The 15,476-nt window shown below is 57.0% G+C and overlaps 1 protein-coding gene across 21 annotated transcripts in view; it reads right to left on the bottom strand.

Annotated features, from left to right (window-relative positions):
• The window catches only part of ABLIM2 (actin binding LIM protein family member 2), a 190,682-nt gene that overhangs the window by 60,038 nt on the left and 115,168 nt on the right, over window positions 1–15,476 (bottom strand). For 7 of the 21 annotated variants that reach the window (XR_010125999.1, XM_063663484.1, XM_063663487.1 and 4 more), the window contains exons 10-12: window positions 11,201–11,347; window positions 6,275–6,307; window positions 3,277–3,397 (exon numbers count right to left, since the gene is read on the bottom strand). Coding sequence is in view for 16 of the 21 variants with exons in the window: in XM_063663484.1 (XP_063519554.1) it covers window positions 3,277–3,397; window positions 6,275–6,307; window positions 11,201–11,347 (301 nt within the window). In the remaining 5 variants the exon portion in view is untranslated. Of the gene's footprint in view, window positions 1–1,375; window positions 1,475–3,276; window positions 3,398–6,274; window positions 6,308–11,200; window positions 11,348–15,476 lie in introns of all 21 variants that reach the window. The other 14 variants (XR_008502116.2, XM_054485249.2, XM_063663482.1 and 11 more) reach the window with 3 other exon arrangements.

Raw genomic sequence — 15,476 nt, 5'->3', positions numbered from 1 at the left:
CCTCAAGTGATTCTCCTGCTTGGGCCTCCCAAAGCAGTGGGATTACAGGTATGAGCCATTGCGCCCAGGTGAGGACTTTGCTTCTTCTCAAAGGAGTCAGATCATCCCAAAGCTGTAGGGACAGGTCCTCAGAAAAGTGAGGATGGCCATGTCCATCGGTGGCTAGGAACTCTCAGCAGGCCACGGGGCCTGCCCAAAGCAATGATGATGAGGTACACGGAGAGGTGTGCAGGTCCGAATGAAGCCCGTTTGGTGACCATCCAATGATGGAGAGTCCAGCTGCCTGCCCCACCTTCTTGCTCCCTGCGGCCTGGGAGGCTTTTCCAGAGACATTCCCACTCAGCAGCTGCTCAGGATGGGGAATTATTGCATCGCTTGGGGAATTGGCAAGAACATCATTGCTGCCTCCTCTGACGTTCTGAGTCTTTCTGTGGTGCACCAGTCAGCTGGGGCTGTGTCACGAAATACCACAGCCTGCGTGGCTTAAACAACAGGCATATTTCCCCTCACAGCGCTGGGGGCTGCACATCTCTGAGCCAGGTCTGGTAGGGCGTGGCTTCTCCTGAGACTTTTTTTTTCCTGGCTTGCAGACATCGCTGTATCTGCAGTGGCCTTTTACCTGAGTGTGTGTGGAGAGGGAGCGAGCTTTGGCGTCTCTTCTCTTCTTATAAAGATGTCAGTACTATGGGATCTGGGCCCACCCTGAGGACCTCATCTAACTGATCACCTCTTTAAAGGCCCCCTCTACAGATATAGTCACATCAGGGATTAGGGCTCTATGAATGTGGGGGATGCGTTTTTCAGTCCGCAGCATACAGGAAAACATGAGTGTGGCTGTTTCCCTGTGAGACCTGCATGTGGGTGCCCGTGCAGGGATGTGGGTGGCTTATCTACTCCTGGAAGAGCCGAGAGTTGGAGCCACACTGGGTGTGAACCCTGCCCTGGGCCCAGGAGCTCTGGGGCTGTGGAAGAGTCAGGGCCCTCCGTAAAGCGTAGCTTCTGCTCCTGAACACAAACCGTGAGAGCACCTGCGACCCCCCGGCTGACACATGAAATCAGAGGTGGTGACTTGGGTAAGGGTTCTGAGGACAAAGCCTGTGGGCGGGTGTGCAGGAACCCTGGTCCCCTCTTCCTGTAGCTTTCCAAGCCCTCTCTCCCTTCTGTTCCTTTATGTAACAAGGTACCTAAGTTTTCCTTCCAGGAACATTTGCACACGGACACACGGAGCCAGACGCACAAGACACACACAGTGAGAGGCACAGGGCATGAAACAGGCGCTCCGGTGAAGCCATGCAGCAGACATGGACAGCGAGCACACAGACGCCGGGTGTGGACACCCGTGAGCACCCACAGCCCACATCACTGCGTGCCTTACCTCGGAAGTAGGGGATGTAATGATGTCTGAACACGGATGTAGGGCTTGGGTGTTGGGACAGGGAGAGGCAGCTACTGGTACCCACACTCACAGTACCAGCTACGGGGTAACAGAGAGCAAGTCAGAGTCAACCTGGGCTGGCTGGTGCAAAGCCACACATATTCCTCATCTCCACTCTGCTACGAACACTGTTGCTTCCTCTCACGAGGAATGCACAACTTTTTGCACCTGAAGGGGGTCACCAAACATGCTTTAGACCACTCTCCTCCAGGAGCGAGGAAACCAGACCTCAGAGGACCAGGCAGAGGCCCAGGCTGCTGCATAGGAGCCTTAGGCTGGGGGTCCCCAGGGGGGGTTAGGCCCCCAGCCAGGCCTGTCGCTTAGCATTGGGGGTCTCCTGGGGATCAAGGACTCAGCTGGAGAGCAGTTCAGGGAGTGGTCTGCCACCAGACACTGTCACCAGACTTGCCCGGCGAGATGCAAGCTTGGCTCTCGGGTTAGCCTGGGCCAAGCGCAGTCAACAAGCCCAGGCTGTCCTTGTGCTATGGGGATTGAGCCAGCAAAGGGCCCTTAGGACGAGGAGCTCAATAAAGTTGGCTGCCCTTAGCTCACCTGCTCACCTGCTCGCTCACTCACTCATTTATTCACTCATTCATTCACTCACTCACTCATTCACTCACTCACTCACTTACTTGCTCACTCACTCAATCACTCATTCACTCACTCTTTCATTGCCTTATTTGCTCACTCATTCATTCAATCACTCATTTACTCGCTGACTCATTCATTAATTCATTCACTCACCAATTCACTCATTCACTTGCTCACTCACTCCTTCAATCACTCATTCACTCACTCACTCACTCATTCCCTTACTTGCTCACTCATTCAATCACTCATTCACTCACTGACTCATTCACTCACTCATTCATTCAACTTGCTCACTCATTCCTTCACTCACTAATTCACTCATTCATGCACTCACTCACTCATTCACTCATTCACTCTCTCATTCACTCATGCACTCACTCCTTTACCCACTTTCTCAACATTTATTGAGCAGAATGTACCAGGCACATTGAAAGGAGTTAATGGAAATAACTTTGCAAATGAATGAGTTTTGATTTTTCCACAAAGGCTGCAAAAATAAGAGCCATAGTCCATGGATGTATAAATGGAGGCATGCGGCAGCTGGCCAGGAAGGAAGCAGCTTGGAAAAATCCCTCAAAAGGCAGTGTCTGTGTGGAGCGTCCCTGCTGTGGCTTTGACACGCTCAGGGGGTCGAGGAGTTTCACAGCTACAGGGATTGATACACAGCTGGGCGTCAGGCAGGGGACGAGGTGACGCGTGTGGAAAGGACCTGCCTCGGGGCTCTCTCCTGACTGGCGGGGGCCTCTCATGCATTCTCCCATGAGGACAGCTGTCACTGGGTGATCAACCTAGCCACAGGTGAAATGTTAATGGGCTTTATTTTTCCACCGCTGACTTTGCTTTCCCAGCTCAAGTCTTCTGAGACCCACGTGAGCTTGCAGCCTGCCGACGTCTGCTCTCCTAACACATATGCTGTCTTATCTTCCTGACATCTCTTGCCACCAAATCATTAGCTGGAATCTAAGCTCGCAGTGTGTGCTCCCCAGGCTGTGTGCTCCACGGAGGGCTCCGCCAACCAGCAGGGCAGCCTCTGCAGCTCACCTCGCCCCAAGGCATGAGGAGGTCCTTTTCTTTATGCCACTAAATGAACAGGTTCTCAGCCACCCACCCGCTGGCAATCCCACCTATTTCCATCATGTTTCCAGTTGCATAAGAAAAAGGCCACTTATAACAGGAAAAAAAAAAAAAAAAAAAAAACAAGGAAAAGGACAGCATCCTTGCGGGCTCAGAGGAACCAGGGGGCCAAGTACCTGGACGGCTGTAGTGCTGTGGTGACCGTGAGGTGGGAGTGTAGCGCCCGAGGCTCACCGACCCTGTGGAGCTTGGGCTGGAGGTCCGGCACTGCTTGTAGGACCGGTCATCCTGATCCCCCTGGGAGGGAAGATGCAGCTTGTGAACATTCAAGCCGGGAGCACTGTCCACCCCTTATCCACCCATACCCCCACACCATTTGGTGTTTGCCCTCCTGACCCAAGTGGATGACTCAACATGGCCCCGTGTGGGAATCTCCTGCACCTGTCAGGGCAGGTCTGAAGAGCCGAGTGGGGCTGGTGTGGTGCAGACACACTCCCCGCTGTGCCTGCTGGATCCTCGCCACAGGGTGTGGTACAGGGACCCACTGGCGGGGATCCCCCATCTTCTCCTCCTGATGGTGGGGGCTCCAGCTTCATCCTCCAGGTCTCCTCCTGCCTGACCCTCACCAGCGCCCAGCTCTTAGAACACAGTGTGAGAACCATGGAGACTCCCCGAGTCCTGAGGGGGGCTTCTCACGTGTGAACTGGGGGCTCTAACGGCCCTGGAGGCACATTTGGAGGTAGAAAGTTACTCCACCCCAGGCCGGGAAGCCCAGTTGAGTCAGACCCACAAGCACCAACATGGCAGACTTCATCCAAGCAGGAGCAGCTGTTTGCAGCAGGCAGAGTGGGAGGCAGGTGGCGAGGGGTGGCGTGGCACCGTGGCACGGGGGAGAGCAGGCTGCCTGGCCCACCACAGCTTGGCATGCTGTCCCGGGTCATTACATGGCCCAGCCCAGTGTCCTGCTGCAGGGTGGAGGCTGCTGTTTTGCCCTCAAGGCCAGCACTGTGATGAGCAAAGGAATTCCCAGTCTGGGCCCATGGCTCCCCTGGCCTGTCAGAGCGTGTCTCCCACCTCAAGGCGTGCTGTCCCTAACGCCTGCCTGGTGCGCCACCTCCATGCGCTCAGGCCAGCCCTCATGCTAGGTTCCTACCTGCGCTTCACCCTGCTCCCTTTGGCGACTGTCTAACCCCAGCCAGGGGTGCACTCTCTCGGGTGGGCTAGTGCCCTGCCTGTCTACCCCGGGCGTCCTCTGCACAGCCCTGTCCACCTTACAGGTGTCCTGGCTCCTTGTTCAGCCTGGACTCGGGGCTTCCAGCTACATGCGGGTTCGGCAGCTCCGTGCAAGTGGCCCCTTGTGTGTTTGGCCGTCACATCCTTGGATCCAAGGGTTTGATGCCCAGCTGCTGCTGGCTCTGCAGGTGGGCCATGTTCTTCCAGCAGAAGAGCACCATCAAGGCCCACACTTGCCCTGTTCCTCTACCATCCCCCAGCACTCTGTCTATGGGGACAGGTTAAGGAGCCAAGTGGAGAAGCCAGGCAAGGGGCTCTGCGGAAGATTCCGGTTCTCCAAAGCTGTCAGGAGCTGGGGATGGCCTCAGCCTCGGACCACTCCTAAGGGCCGGATTGGAAATCCTGGCTGTGTGCAGGGAAGGCAGGAAGCAGGCAAGTCCCAGTGACGGTGGCCAAGGTCCCGTGTCCACAGTGATCACCTCTGGACCAGAAGCCTGCAGGCTGTGCACGGCTGTGCAGCCTCCCACTGAGCAAGTGTGCATGCTTTTGTGCCCCACTCTGGGGTATAGCCTGAGACAGGCACCTCTGCAGGGAGACCAGGTTCTTCCCAGGAGTGTGCTCTGTGTCAGACAGACCCTGCACCTCATCTGGAAGGGGAGCTGACATCCCTCCCTCAGGGGTTCCCTGTGCAGGTAAATGAGGAGATGAAAAGATGCCCGGCCCCAGGCCTGGGACATCAAAAGTCACCGGTACACAGGAATCACTGCTCTAGGGATACAGCACCCAGGTACCATGGCTGTCACAGCTCCCATGGGGCAGGCTGTCTGGAGCAGGAGGCTGGAGAGCCCAGTGGGTGAGCATAGGCTCTGAGCCGCCTGCTGGGCTGAAATCCTCCCGCACCTCATAGTGTGTGACCCTGGAAAGGTTATGTGACTTCCCTGTGCCTCAGTTTCTCTGCAGTAAACTGGGGAAAATCACAGAACTTGCCTCTGGGGGTTGTGGTGGGGGATGAATAAATATACATTTTTTTTTTTTTGAGATGGAGTCTCGCTCTGTCACCCAGGCTGCAGCGCAGTAGCGTGATCTCAGCTCACTGCAACTTCTGTCTTCCGCGCTCAAGAGATTCTCTTGCCTCGGCTTCCGAGTAGCTGGGATTACAGGTGCGTGTCACCACGCCTGGGTAATTTTTGTATTTTTAGTGGAGACGGGATTTCACTATGTTTTGGCCAGGCTGGTCTCAAACTCCTGACCTCTGGTGATCTGCCTACCTCGGCCTCCCAAAGTGCTGGGATTACAGGTGTGAGCCACCATGCCCAGCCTATGAAATGTTTACAATGGCATCAAGCATGGGGGAAGAGCTCGGGGCACGGCCACTGCCCAGGCTGTCTATTCCTGGCTACCATGACACCTTTCTGCTGTGGCCACCTGTGCAGCCGCACAGACTGCAGTCTGATTGGCAGCTCTCTATGTCACTGATTAATTTTGAGAAACAGAAAAAAAAAAAAAAAACTAGACTGCTAACAGTAAAAGCTCTTTTGTAGAGAGACACGTCCAGTGTTTCTCCACGAGGACTGGGCGCTTCCCATACATCCCACATGGAGGGGCAGGAGGCAGGAAGCGCTCCCAGGCTCAGCCAGGCTCCTGAATTTTCCCCTAAAGGAAGCCACGGCCCAGACCACGATGTGCTCAGGGGAGACCCGCGTCCCAGGCGGCCACATCCGCAGGGCTGGCAGACACACGGGGGAGGCATGCAGGTGCGGTGTGATCATAAAAATAACCAGCAGCCAGGAGGGTGCCCCACGTCACAAGGGCCATGTCCCCGGGCCCCATGGTGAAGAGCCACTGAGGAGGCCCTTCCCGGGGGTGCGGCTGGGTGGTTATGTTTATAACCCGGGCAGCAGCGCCACGGCAAGCGGGGGCAGGCGAGAGGGTGGTGGTTACCTCGGTCGGCGTTGGCGAGAGCAACTGAGGGGACTGTGGACACAACACACAAAGTGGCCGTTAGTGCTGGCGCCAGGCAGAGAGGGAGGAGGGCAGTTCCGTGACTGGCAGGCAACACAGGCGCAAACACCCACACAGAGCCCTGATCCTCCAGACAGGAAAAGAACTCTAACCCGAGAGACACAAGTCGGGGCTCCAGAACCTTCTCTCTGGAGAAACATGGTTAATTCTTCCCAGAGAAAGAGGCCCCCGGGGAAACTGATTTTTTGCCAATGAGCCCAGAGCTTGTCTCTACCTGGTCACCCCCATGTCCCACTGTTCTCCCTCAGAGACGTATTTTCCCAAAAGGAAGACACTGGCTCAGGGCATGGGCAGCAACATCCCGAGGGCCCATCACCTCGGTTTTCTCTGGACAAGAGAGAAAAGGTGCTCAGCAGAGACAGGGTGACCAGGAGCCTTTGGGTTGGAGCCGGCTCTGCCGTGGGGGTCCTGGGGCCCTGGACAGCAGGCTGACCCGTCTCCCCAGGCTGGCACCCCATCCACCACCACCTGCAGGGTTGAGGCCAGCTCTGCCATGGGGCATGGGGGCCCTGGGGCCCTAGACAGCAGGCTGACCCGTCTCCCCAGGCTGGCACCCATCCACCACCACCTGCAGGGTTGGAGCCGGCTCTGCCATGGGGGCCCTGGGGCCCTAGACAGCAGGCTGACCCGTCTCCCCAGGCTGGCACCCCATCTACCACCACCTGCAGGGTTGGAGCCGGCTCTGCCATGGGGGCCCTGGGGCCCTAGACAGCAGGCTGACCCGTCTCCCCAGGCTGGCACCCACCCACCACCACCTGCACATATGTTCAGTGAGGGGCATGGAGGTGGGAGGGGCCCAGAAAGAGCACAGCCCTTGTGAGGCGAGCAAGCATCGAGAAAGAGAATGCCATTCCCATGGCAGAGCGGGGAGGCACTCTGTTCACAGGAACCACGGTTATTACAGCGCAATAACTCGACGGCCTCTGGGAGGCTGCCACGGGCCCTGTGCAGCCCTGTGCCACGGGAGGTGGGAAGCTGAAGGCCATGGGTGAAATGATGGAATCGAGGGAGAAACCCTCAGGCTGCTCCTGGCCATCGGCATAGAGGAAGTTCTGTATGGACACACCTGACCCAGGAGCCCAGCCCTGTCCACCTGCCGAGGCAGGCCCCATGGGGTCGCACTTTACGGCTGAGAGCGGAAGCTCACACACAGGTGCCAGTGTTTAGCAGAGCGGGGAGGCCAACCCAGGTCTCCCCAGAGGGAGAGGGTGACTCCTGAGCCACAGCCCCTCCCTTCCTGGCCCTTCTCTGCCCTCTGGGGACAGGTCCTGGGGTCAGGATCATCCATGGTTCATAGATGTCCTGCCATTTGAGAGGCGCAGCCCCAGAGAGGCTGAAAGAAACCTCAGTGACAACAGCTAAGGGCCCGTGTCCACTTGGGCCTGGAAGCTGTGTCCTGGTCATACCATGAGATCCTGGAGCAGGACAGGGAGTGATACCAGCCCACCCCCACACACATCACCTCTGCATGTGGCCCTTCATGGCCACAGGGCCCTCCCACAGGGACACACGCACTCAAACCAGGAAGGGGTGTGCCCGACGTCCCAAGGCTGCCAGGAGGTGGAGGAGGACCGTGAGGCCAGTCCTCTAGGCTTGAATCACACATCCCAGAGAGAGCGCCAGGATGTGCTGAGAAAATAGCCAGCACATCCTGTGGTCTTTGCGGGGAAGAAGGGACTGGATTTGGGTCTTAGCCCTGTGGCCAAGTCGCGAGTCCTCACGGACTCTCTTCCAGCATCTGCTCCAGGTGCAGACCAGATGTTGGACAATAAAGCCAACACACAGCCTGGGCATGTGGTAGATGGGTACAGGTGGGTGCAGTGGGTGGGTGCAGGTGAGTGCACGTAGGTGGATGTAGGTGGGTACAGGTAGTTGGGTATAGGTGGATGCACATGGGTGCAGGTAGGTGGTTGCAGGTGGGTGCAGGGAGGTATGTGGTAGGTGGGTGCAGGCAGGTGTCGGTAGGTGGGTGGTAGACAGGTGCAGGTGAGTGCAGGTGGGAGGGTGTGTGGTAGGTAGGTGCTGGTGGGTGGTAGGTGGGTGCAGGTGGGTGGGTGGTAGGTAGATGCAGGTGGGTGGTGGGTGGTAGGTAGGTGGGTGCAGGTGGGTGGGTGGGTGGTAGGTGGGTGCAGGTGGGTGGTGGGTGGTAGGTGTGCAGGTGGGTGGGTGCAGGTGGGTGGGTGCAGGCCGGTGGGTGGTAGGTAGGTGGGTGCAGGTGGGTGGTGGGTGGTAGGTAGGTGGGTGCAGGTGGGTGGGTGGTAGGTGGGTGCAGGTGAGTGGGTGGGTGGTAGGTGGGTGCAGGTGGGTGGGTGGTAGGTGGGTGCAGGTGGATGGGTGGGTGGTAGGTGGGTGCAGGTGGGTGGTGGGTGGGTGGGTGGTAGGTGGGTGGTAGGTGGGTGGTGGGTGGTGGGTGGTAGGTGGGTGCAGGTGGGTGGTGGGTGGTAGGTAGGTGCAGGTGGGTGGGTGGGTGGTAGGTGGGTGCAGGTGGGTGGTGGGTGGGTGGTAGGTAGGTGGGTGCAGGTGGTGGTGGGTGGTAGGTAGGTGGGTGCAGGTGGGTGGTGGGTGGTAGGTAGGTGGGTGCAGGGGGTGGTGAGTGGGTGGTAGGTGGGTGCAGGTGGGTGGTGGGTGGGTGGTAGGTGGGTGCAGGTGGGTGGTAGGTGGTAGATGTGTGCAGGTGGGTGGGTGGTAGGTGGGTGCAGGTCGGTGGGTGGTAGGTAGGTGGGTGCAGGCCGGTGGGTGGTAGGTAGGTGGGTGCAGGTGGGTGGTGGGTGGTAGGTGGGTGCAGGTGGGTGGGTGGGTGGTAGATGGGTGCAGGTGGGTGGTGGGTGGTAGGTAGGCAGGTGGGTGGTGGGTGGTAGGTGGGTGCAGGTGGGTGGGTGGGTGGTAGGTGGGTGCAGGTGGGTGGTGGGTGGTAGGTGGGTGCAGGTGGGTGGGTGGGTGGTAGGTGGGTGCAGGTGGGTGGTGGGTGGGTGGTAGGTAGGTGTGTGCAGGTGGGTGCAGGTGGGTGGTAGGTGGGTGGGTGCAGGTGGGTGGTAGGTGGGTGCAGGTGGGTGGTGGGTGGGTGGTAGGTGGGTGGGTGCAGGTGGGTGGTGGGTGGGTGGTAGGTGGGTGGGTGCAGGTGGTGGGTGGGTGGTAGGTAGGTGGGTGCAGGTGGGTGGTAGGTGGTAGGTGGGTGCAGGTGGGTGGGTGGTAGGTGGGTGCAGGTGGGTGGGTGCAGGTCGGTGGGTGGTAGGTAGGTGGGTGCAGGTGGGTGGTGGGTGGTAGGTAGGTGGGTGCAGGTGGGTGGGTGGTAGGTGTGTGCAGGTGGGTGGTGGGTGGGTGGTGGGTGGTAGGTGGGTGCAGGTGGGTGGTGGGTGGGTGGTGGGTGGTAGGTAGGCAGGTGGGTGGTGGGTGGTGGGTGGGTGGTAGGTGGGTGGTGGGTGGGTGGTGGGTGGTAGGTAGGCAGGTGGGTGGTGGGTGGTAGGTGGGTGCAGGTGGGTGGGTGGGTGGTAGGTGGGTGCAGGTGGGTGGTGGGTGGGTGGTAGGTAGGTGTGTGCAGGTGGGTGCAGGTGGGTGGTAGGTGGGTGGGTGCAGGTGGGTGGTAGGTGGGTGCAGGTGGGTGGTGCGTGGGTGGTAGGTGGGTGGGTGCAGGTGGGTGGTGGGTGGGTGGTAGGTGGGTGGGTGCAGGTGGTGGGTGGGTGGTAGGTAGGTGGGTGCAGGTGGGTGGTAGGTGGGTGCAGGTGGGTGGTGGGTGGTAGGTAGGTGGGTGCAGGTGGGTGGGTGGGTGGTAGGTGGGTGCAGGCCGGTGGGTGGTAGGTAGGTGGGTGCAGGTGGGTGTGGGTTGTGATGCCTTCCCTCAGCTCCCCCTACTGGTACCTCTCATTGTCAGTAGGGCTTGTCACCCACATCCTCAAATTCTGTGATCCATAGGGGCAGAAGCAAGTCAGGAGGGCACCTGCTGGCCCTGAGCTCTTCTCACCCTCCCTGCACAGCCCTTGAGCTCGGCAGGTGCACCCAGCAGCCGTGACTTTCTCGCCCCACGCCATCCACATTGAATGTGCTGCCCTGGAGTCTCAGCTCTTGCTTCCCTAGAGGCCCTTGCTGAAGTCTCAAAACGAGAAGGCCCAAGGGAAACGTGTTTGAAAGGACTCAGCTTCCCCACCCCGGGGAGCCCCCCATGCCTGGCAGCACGCATGTCAAGAGCACACACGCTAGGGCCAACAGCCTGGCAACGCCTCCTCCTACCCCAGGCAGCTGCGGTCATGGTGAAACCTCAGAACCACAAGAGGAAAAGCAAAAATCAACAATGCATTCCACAGGAAATGGACAGAGCAGCTCTGAATGAGAAACCTCTGAGGAGTAGGAACGCCGTCCACAGGCGTGCCAGGAAATAAACAATCTGCGGTTCAACCAGGTCGGTCACATTGGCTCATGAATTCATGGGGCAGAGGAGCATGGCGCAGAGTCATGGCAGCGAGGGTGGCACGGGCCAAGAGTCCTCTACAGAGGAAATGCATCTCATGCTTTATGAAAATAATCTAATACTTAAGAGAGTTAGGAGATTTTCACTGAGTCACTATCATCTTTCCTACAAAGCAGCATGCTTCCTACTTCTGCTCCATTTACGGAGGCATTCCGGGCTCACTCCTTCAGCAACGGCAGCTTTGGGGCCACAGTGCCTTGGGCATTACTGAAATAGGATGTGCACATGGCTATCTGATGGGCGTGAAGAGGCTGAGCGTGTGGGTGAGTGGTGAAGATGGAAGTGGCTCTGGCCCCATGGGACACACGCTAGGGATGACGCCTGTCCTGCAGGGCAGCACTTGGGGGCACAGGTGTCCAGGGCCATGCGGGCAGGGTCCATACCTCGCCGTAGCTCTGCCTGTCCCCTGCAGAGTGGCTGATGTAGGGTGAGTAGGAGATCATGTCGGGGCGGTCGATGTCATAGATGGCCTTACTTTTCGGAAGGGCTGCCAAGTCCCTGTAGTCCAGGATCTCACCACCAAGCTTGGCCTGAGAGGGGAAAGAGAATTGGGGAGGGGACAGTCACCAGATGCACCCCAGAGGGCAGCACCCCCAAAGCCAGATGCATCCCACAGGACAGTGCCCCCAAAGCCAGAGGGCAGTGGCTGCTCCAGCAGCCGTGAGGAGGGTGCTGGGGTCACAGTGCTTCGGGCAGAGTCTGAGCTCACCCCCAGCTCCTGGTACAGGTGAAATGGGGACAGGGTCAAAAGCACAGGGAACTCCAGAGCAGGCAGGCTTGGGTCCTGAGGCCCAGCCACAAAAGAGCCAGTAGGCCTTGCGGAAGTGTCTTCTCTAAGCCTGTTTCCTTCTGTACAAAATGAGGGAAATGATCACATACGAAGGCTCTGGGGTCAAGGAGGCCACGCCTGTGATGTGCCTGGCATGGGGTCTGGCAGGCAGTGAGACTCAGTCTACGGCTTAAACATGTGTACGTCCATGCACACGTGCAAACACAGACATGCACACATGCAAACACACACGCTGCACACACACAAACACTCATATAGGCAAACACACACACATCCCTTACTATTCATGTGGGATTGGTCCCAGGACCCTCCTCAAATCCCCAAATCCTCAAATGCTCAGGTTGTTAAATAAAATTATGTGGTTCTTGCATGTAGCCTGTGCACATCCTCCCATCTGCTTAAAATCATCTCCTGGTGATTTGTAATGCCTAACACAATGCAAATGCTGGGTAAATGGATGTTATACTGTATTATTTAATTTGCATAAATAAAATACTGTATTATTTTTATATTATTTTATTTGTATTATTTTTTATTGTTGTTTGCTATTTTTATTGTTTTTTAAGAATATTTTCAATCTGAGGTTGGTTGAATCTGCAGATGTGGAATGCATGGATACAAAGGGTGATGATACATACCTACACATACATGCTCACACACATAGGCACACATGCTCACACACGCACACACATGCATGCACACACACGCACACACACATATGCAGGCACACACGCACACACACATATGCATGCTCACACACGCACACACACACATATGCATGCGCACACACACATGCATGCACACACACGCACACACACATATGCAGGCACACACGCACACACACATATGCATGCTCACACACGCACACACATGCATGCACACACGCACACATATGCATGCACACACATGCACACACACATGCACACACACATGCATGCACACACATGCACACACATATGCATGTGCACACACATATGCATGCACACACACGCACACACACATGCACACACACATGCATGCACACACACATATGCATGCACACACATGCACACACATATGTAGGCACACATGCACACACACATGCAGGCACACACATGCACTACACACATGTGCATGTATACCCCCACACAGAGACCATGCCTGTCTGAGACTGTGGAGGTATAGACACCCCCTCACGTGCCGGCCCACTCCCATATACTAGCACGTATGTGTCCACATCCACACACTGACACGTGTTCACACATGCAATGACTCCCCAGGTCCATGGCTCACTCACACACATCCAGCACACCCCCACGCACCGGCACACACACCTGCACACCCAGATTCACCCACAAACGTGCATGCACACCTGCCCACACATACTTACAATCACCCCACCCCCACCAAGCAAGTTCACATTCACCGCCCCCGATGCGTACACGCGCTCACACACATTCACATGCTGCCTGCAGCAAAGCACCTGGCATTTGACAGGCCAGCTGGGACACCCCCTCAGCAGGGTCGGGGGCCCTTCTGTCCTGTCTAGCCCTGGCCTACCCTGGCCCACAGTGGCGCTCCTGCCCTTGCTGAATGAATGCGGGACGCTGGGAGAACCCCTATGTTTGCTCAGAGAGGTCCAGCTGGTGCGTGCTGCTCTCTGCTCTGATTCTGCCCAGCCTTCCTCCGCGGTACCCCACTGTGCACCATGCACATGCTCTTGCCCCTGCCTGTCCCCTTCTCCCTGGCTCTGGGCTCCCCAGGAGCTGCTGGGGGCATTTTCCAGCTGCAGGTGACTCTGGTGGAGATCCCTGTTGCTGCTTCTCGATTCTGCCTCAGCCTCCTCTGGACACGATGAGCTGTCTACCCCGAGACATGCACTGAGCTGAGCCCTCCATCATCTGCTCGCAAAACACAATGACGCCACGAAGGGGTGCTCACAGAAGCTCCTTTTCACAATGTAGAAGCCAGAACCCAGAGAGGTTGGGTAACTTGTCCAGAGTCACAGAGCCAGGAGGGTATAGGGCAGGACATGACCCTGGCTGTCTGACTCCAAAGCCCATGCTCCCCACCACAGCTCTCCCCTTTCCAGGCCTCACTGCTGGGGGGAATGCCTCTCAGGCCCAGATGCATCCCAGTGGTCTCAGCTCAAACCCTCTGGGAGCCCCCTCCTCGGCTGGACAACGTAAGGCCTCATTATGGCACCCAAACTTGGCCTTCCTGTTCCTGGCAGCTTCACCCTAAGCTATCTCTTCCCCATGTCCCCAGGTGTGCCAGGTTCAGCCCCCTACTCCAGCTTTCCTGTATTCTTCAGGGTCTGTTAGCCCCCAGCCCACCTCCTCCATGAAGTCTTCCTTGATCACCAGGCTTGAGGGTTCTCCTGAGACGTTGGGACTTGGGGTGAACCCTGCCATTTGTGATATGCATGAAGAGAAAGAAGTTCTGACATCTCAGACCACTGGCTGCCCCTTTGGAGCCTGGGGCAGGGTTCAAAAGACCTGAGATCCAATCCCGAGCCAGCCATTTGTAATCACGAGATCTGATCCTGCAGGATTTTCAGCAGCTCCCCTCTGCCTTCTGGGAAATTGGAACTCTGGCGCTTGTTTACCCACTTATCCATGCCACTTGGCACTCAAGTCCCTTCAGCCCCTGGTCACCCATAGCCTGGGGGCTTTGCACCTGCTGTTCCCTCTCTGGGATGCGCCCTTCCCACACCTCTTCCCTAAGCTCTGCCTCTGGTCCTTCCAGACTCAGTGAAGGCCCCTCCTTGAGGCTTCCTTCCCCGCGCCCCTGCAACAAGTTAGTGTTGATCTTCATCTGTTGAGTTGTCCCTTATTCCCTCAAGCCTGTGACTCCTGGAGGCCCAGGATTCATCACTGAGTCCCTTGCCCAGCTGTGAGGTTGACAGCAGGCTTGTGAATTGAACAAAAGCCAATCAAGCATTTGCAAAAGTCAGGAGAACTCTCAGCCAGATGCCTGGAGGGGGTGCGTTTTGCATCCTCCCTTCCCCACCTCCATCCCCTCCCAGCAGCGATGATCACAGCATTCACCTGTCCAGCCCCACAGCATAGGGGGCCGCCTTGCGCTGGGTTAGTTCCCGGCCTTCCTCAGGCTTCCCTGAACCACCCGGACCTGACAGCAGGGGTCAGAGAGGGCAGCTTGCACGATGCCAACAGCCCCTGCCCGACCCCCAAGACAGGTTGCTAAGTGGCCTTGCAGATCCACGTCCCCGCATGCCAAGTCCTTGGGTGGTTGCCATGACAACGGGCTGCACTCTGTAATTGGCGGAAGGCCTCTGGAGTGTGTGTAAAGGGTTTTTCCTCTCTGCCTTCTTCCTTCCCACACTCCACCCAGCATAATACACACTAATACGGCCACCTACGACAGTATCATTACCATATAACCCAGTCAACGATAACACAGAATGGAAGAACGTTGCTTTTATACTCTGCACTATTGCCATGTTGAAATAAAGGTTACAAAATAATATGTTCAGTGTGACCCCATGTTATAAAAATTACACACACACAGAAGCGAGACCTGAAGGGTGCCTCAGAAGCATCGGCAGGGCCACTGTGGCTGGCAGGATGTAAATGCTTTAATTTCCTCTGGTGTGCTGATTACTGTTTTTTTGTTTTTGTTTTTGTTTTTAAATAAATGCAGATTGCTTTTGGAAGAAACAAAAGAGCAGTAAAATAGGTGATGTCCAAAAGCCCCATGGTTTATGGAGGGTCTATTGTGTGCACATTTTATCCTGGAAACTAAGATGAACGAGGCCCAGTCCCTGCCCGCCAAGCCCTCATGGTCCGTGGAGAAGATGCAGCCACTCGGCGGATTCTAGTGCATTCCTGTGCACGTGAATGGCAAGGAGAGCCGGTCTGTTCCTCACG

Source organism: Pongo pygmaeus, chromosome 3 (assembly GCF_028885625.2).
Source record: "Pongo pygmaeus isolate AG05252 chromosome 3, NHGRI_mPonPyg2-v2.0_pri, whole genome shotgun sequence".
Taxonomy (NCBI): Eukaryota; Metazoa; Chordata; class Mammalia; order Primates; family Hominidae; genus Pongo; species Pongo pygmaeus.
This window is presented reverse-complemented; position numbering and strand designations above follow the sequence as displayed.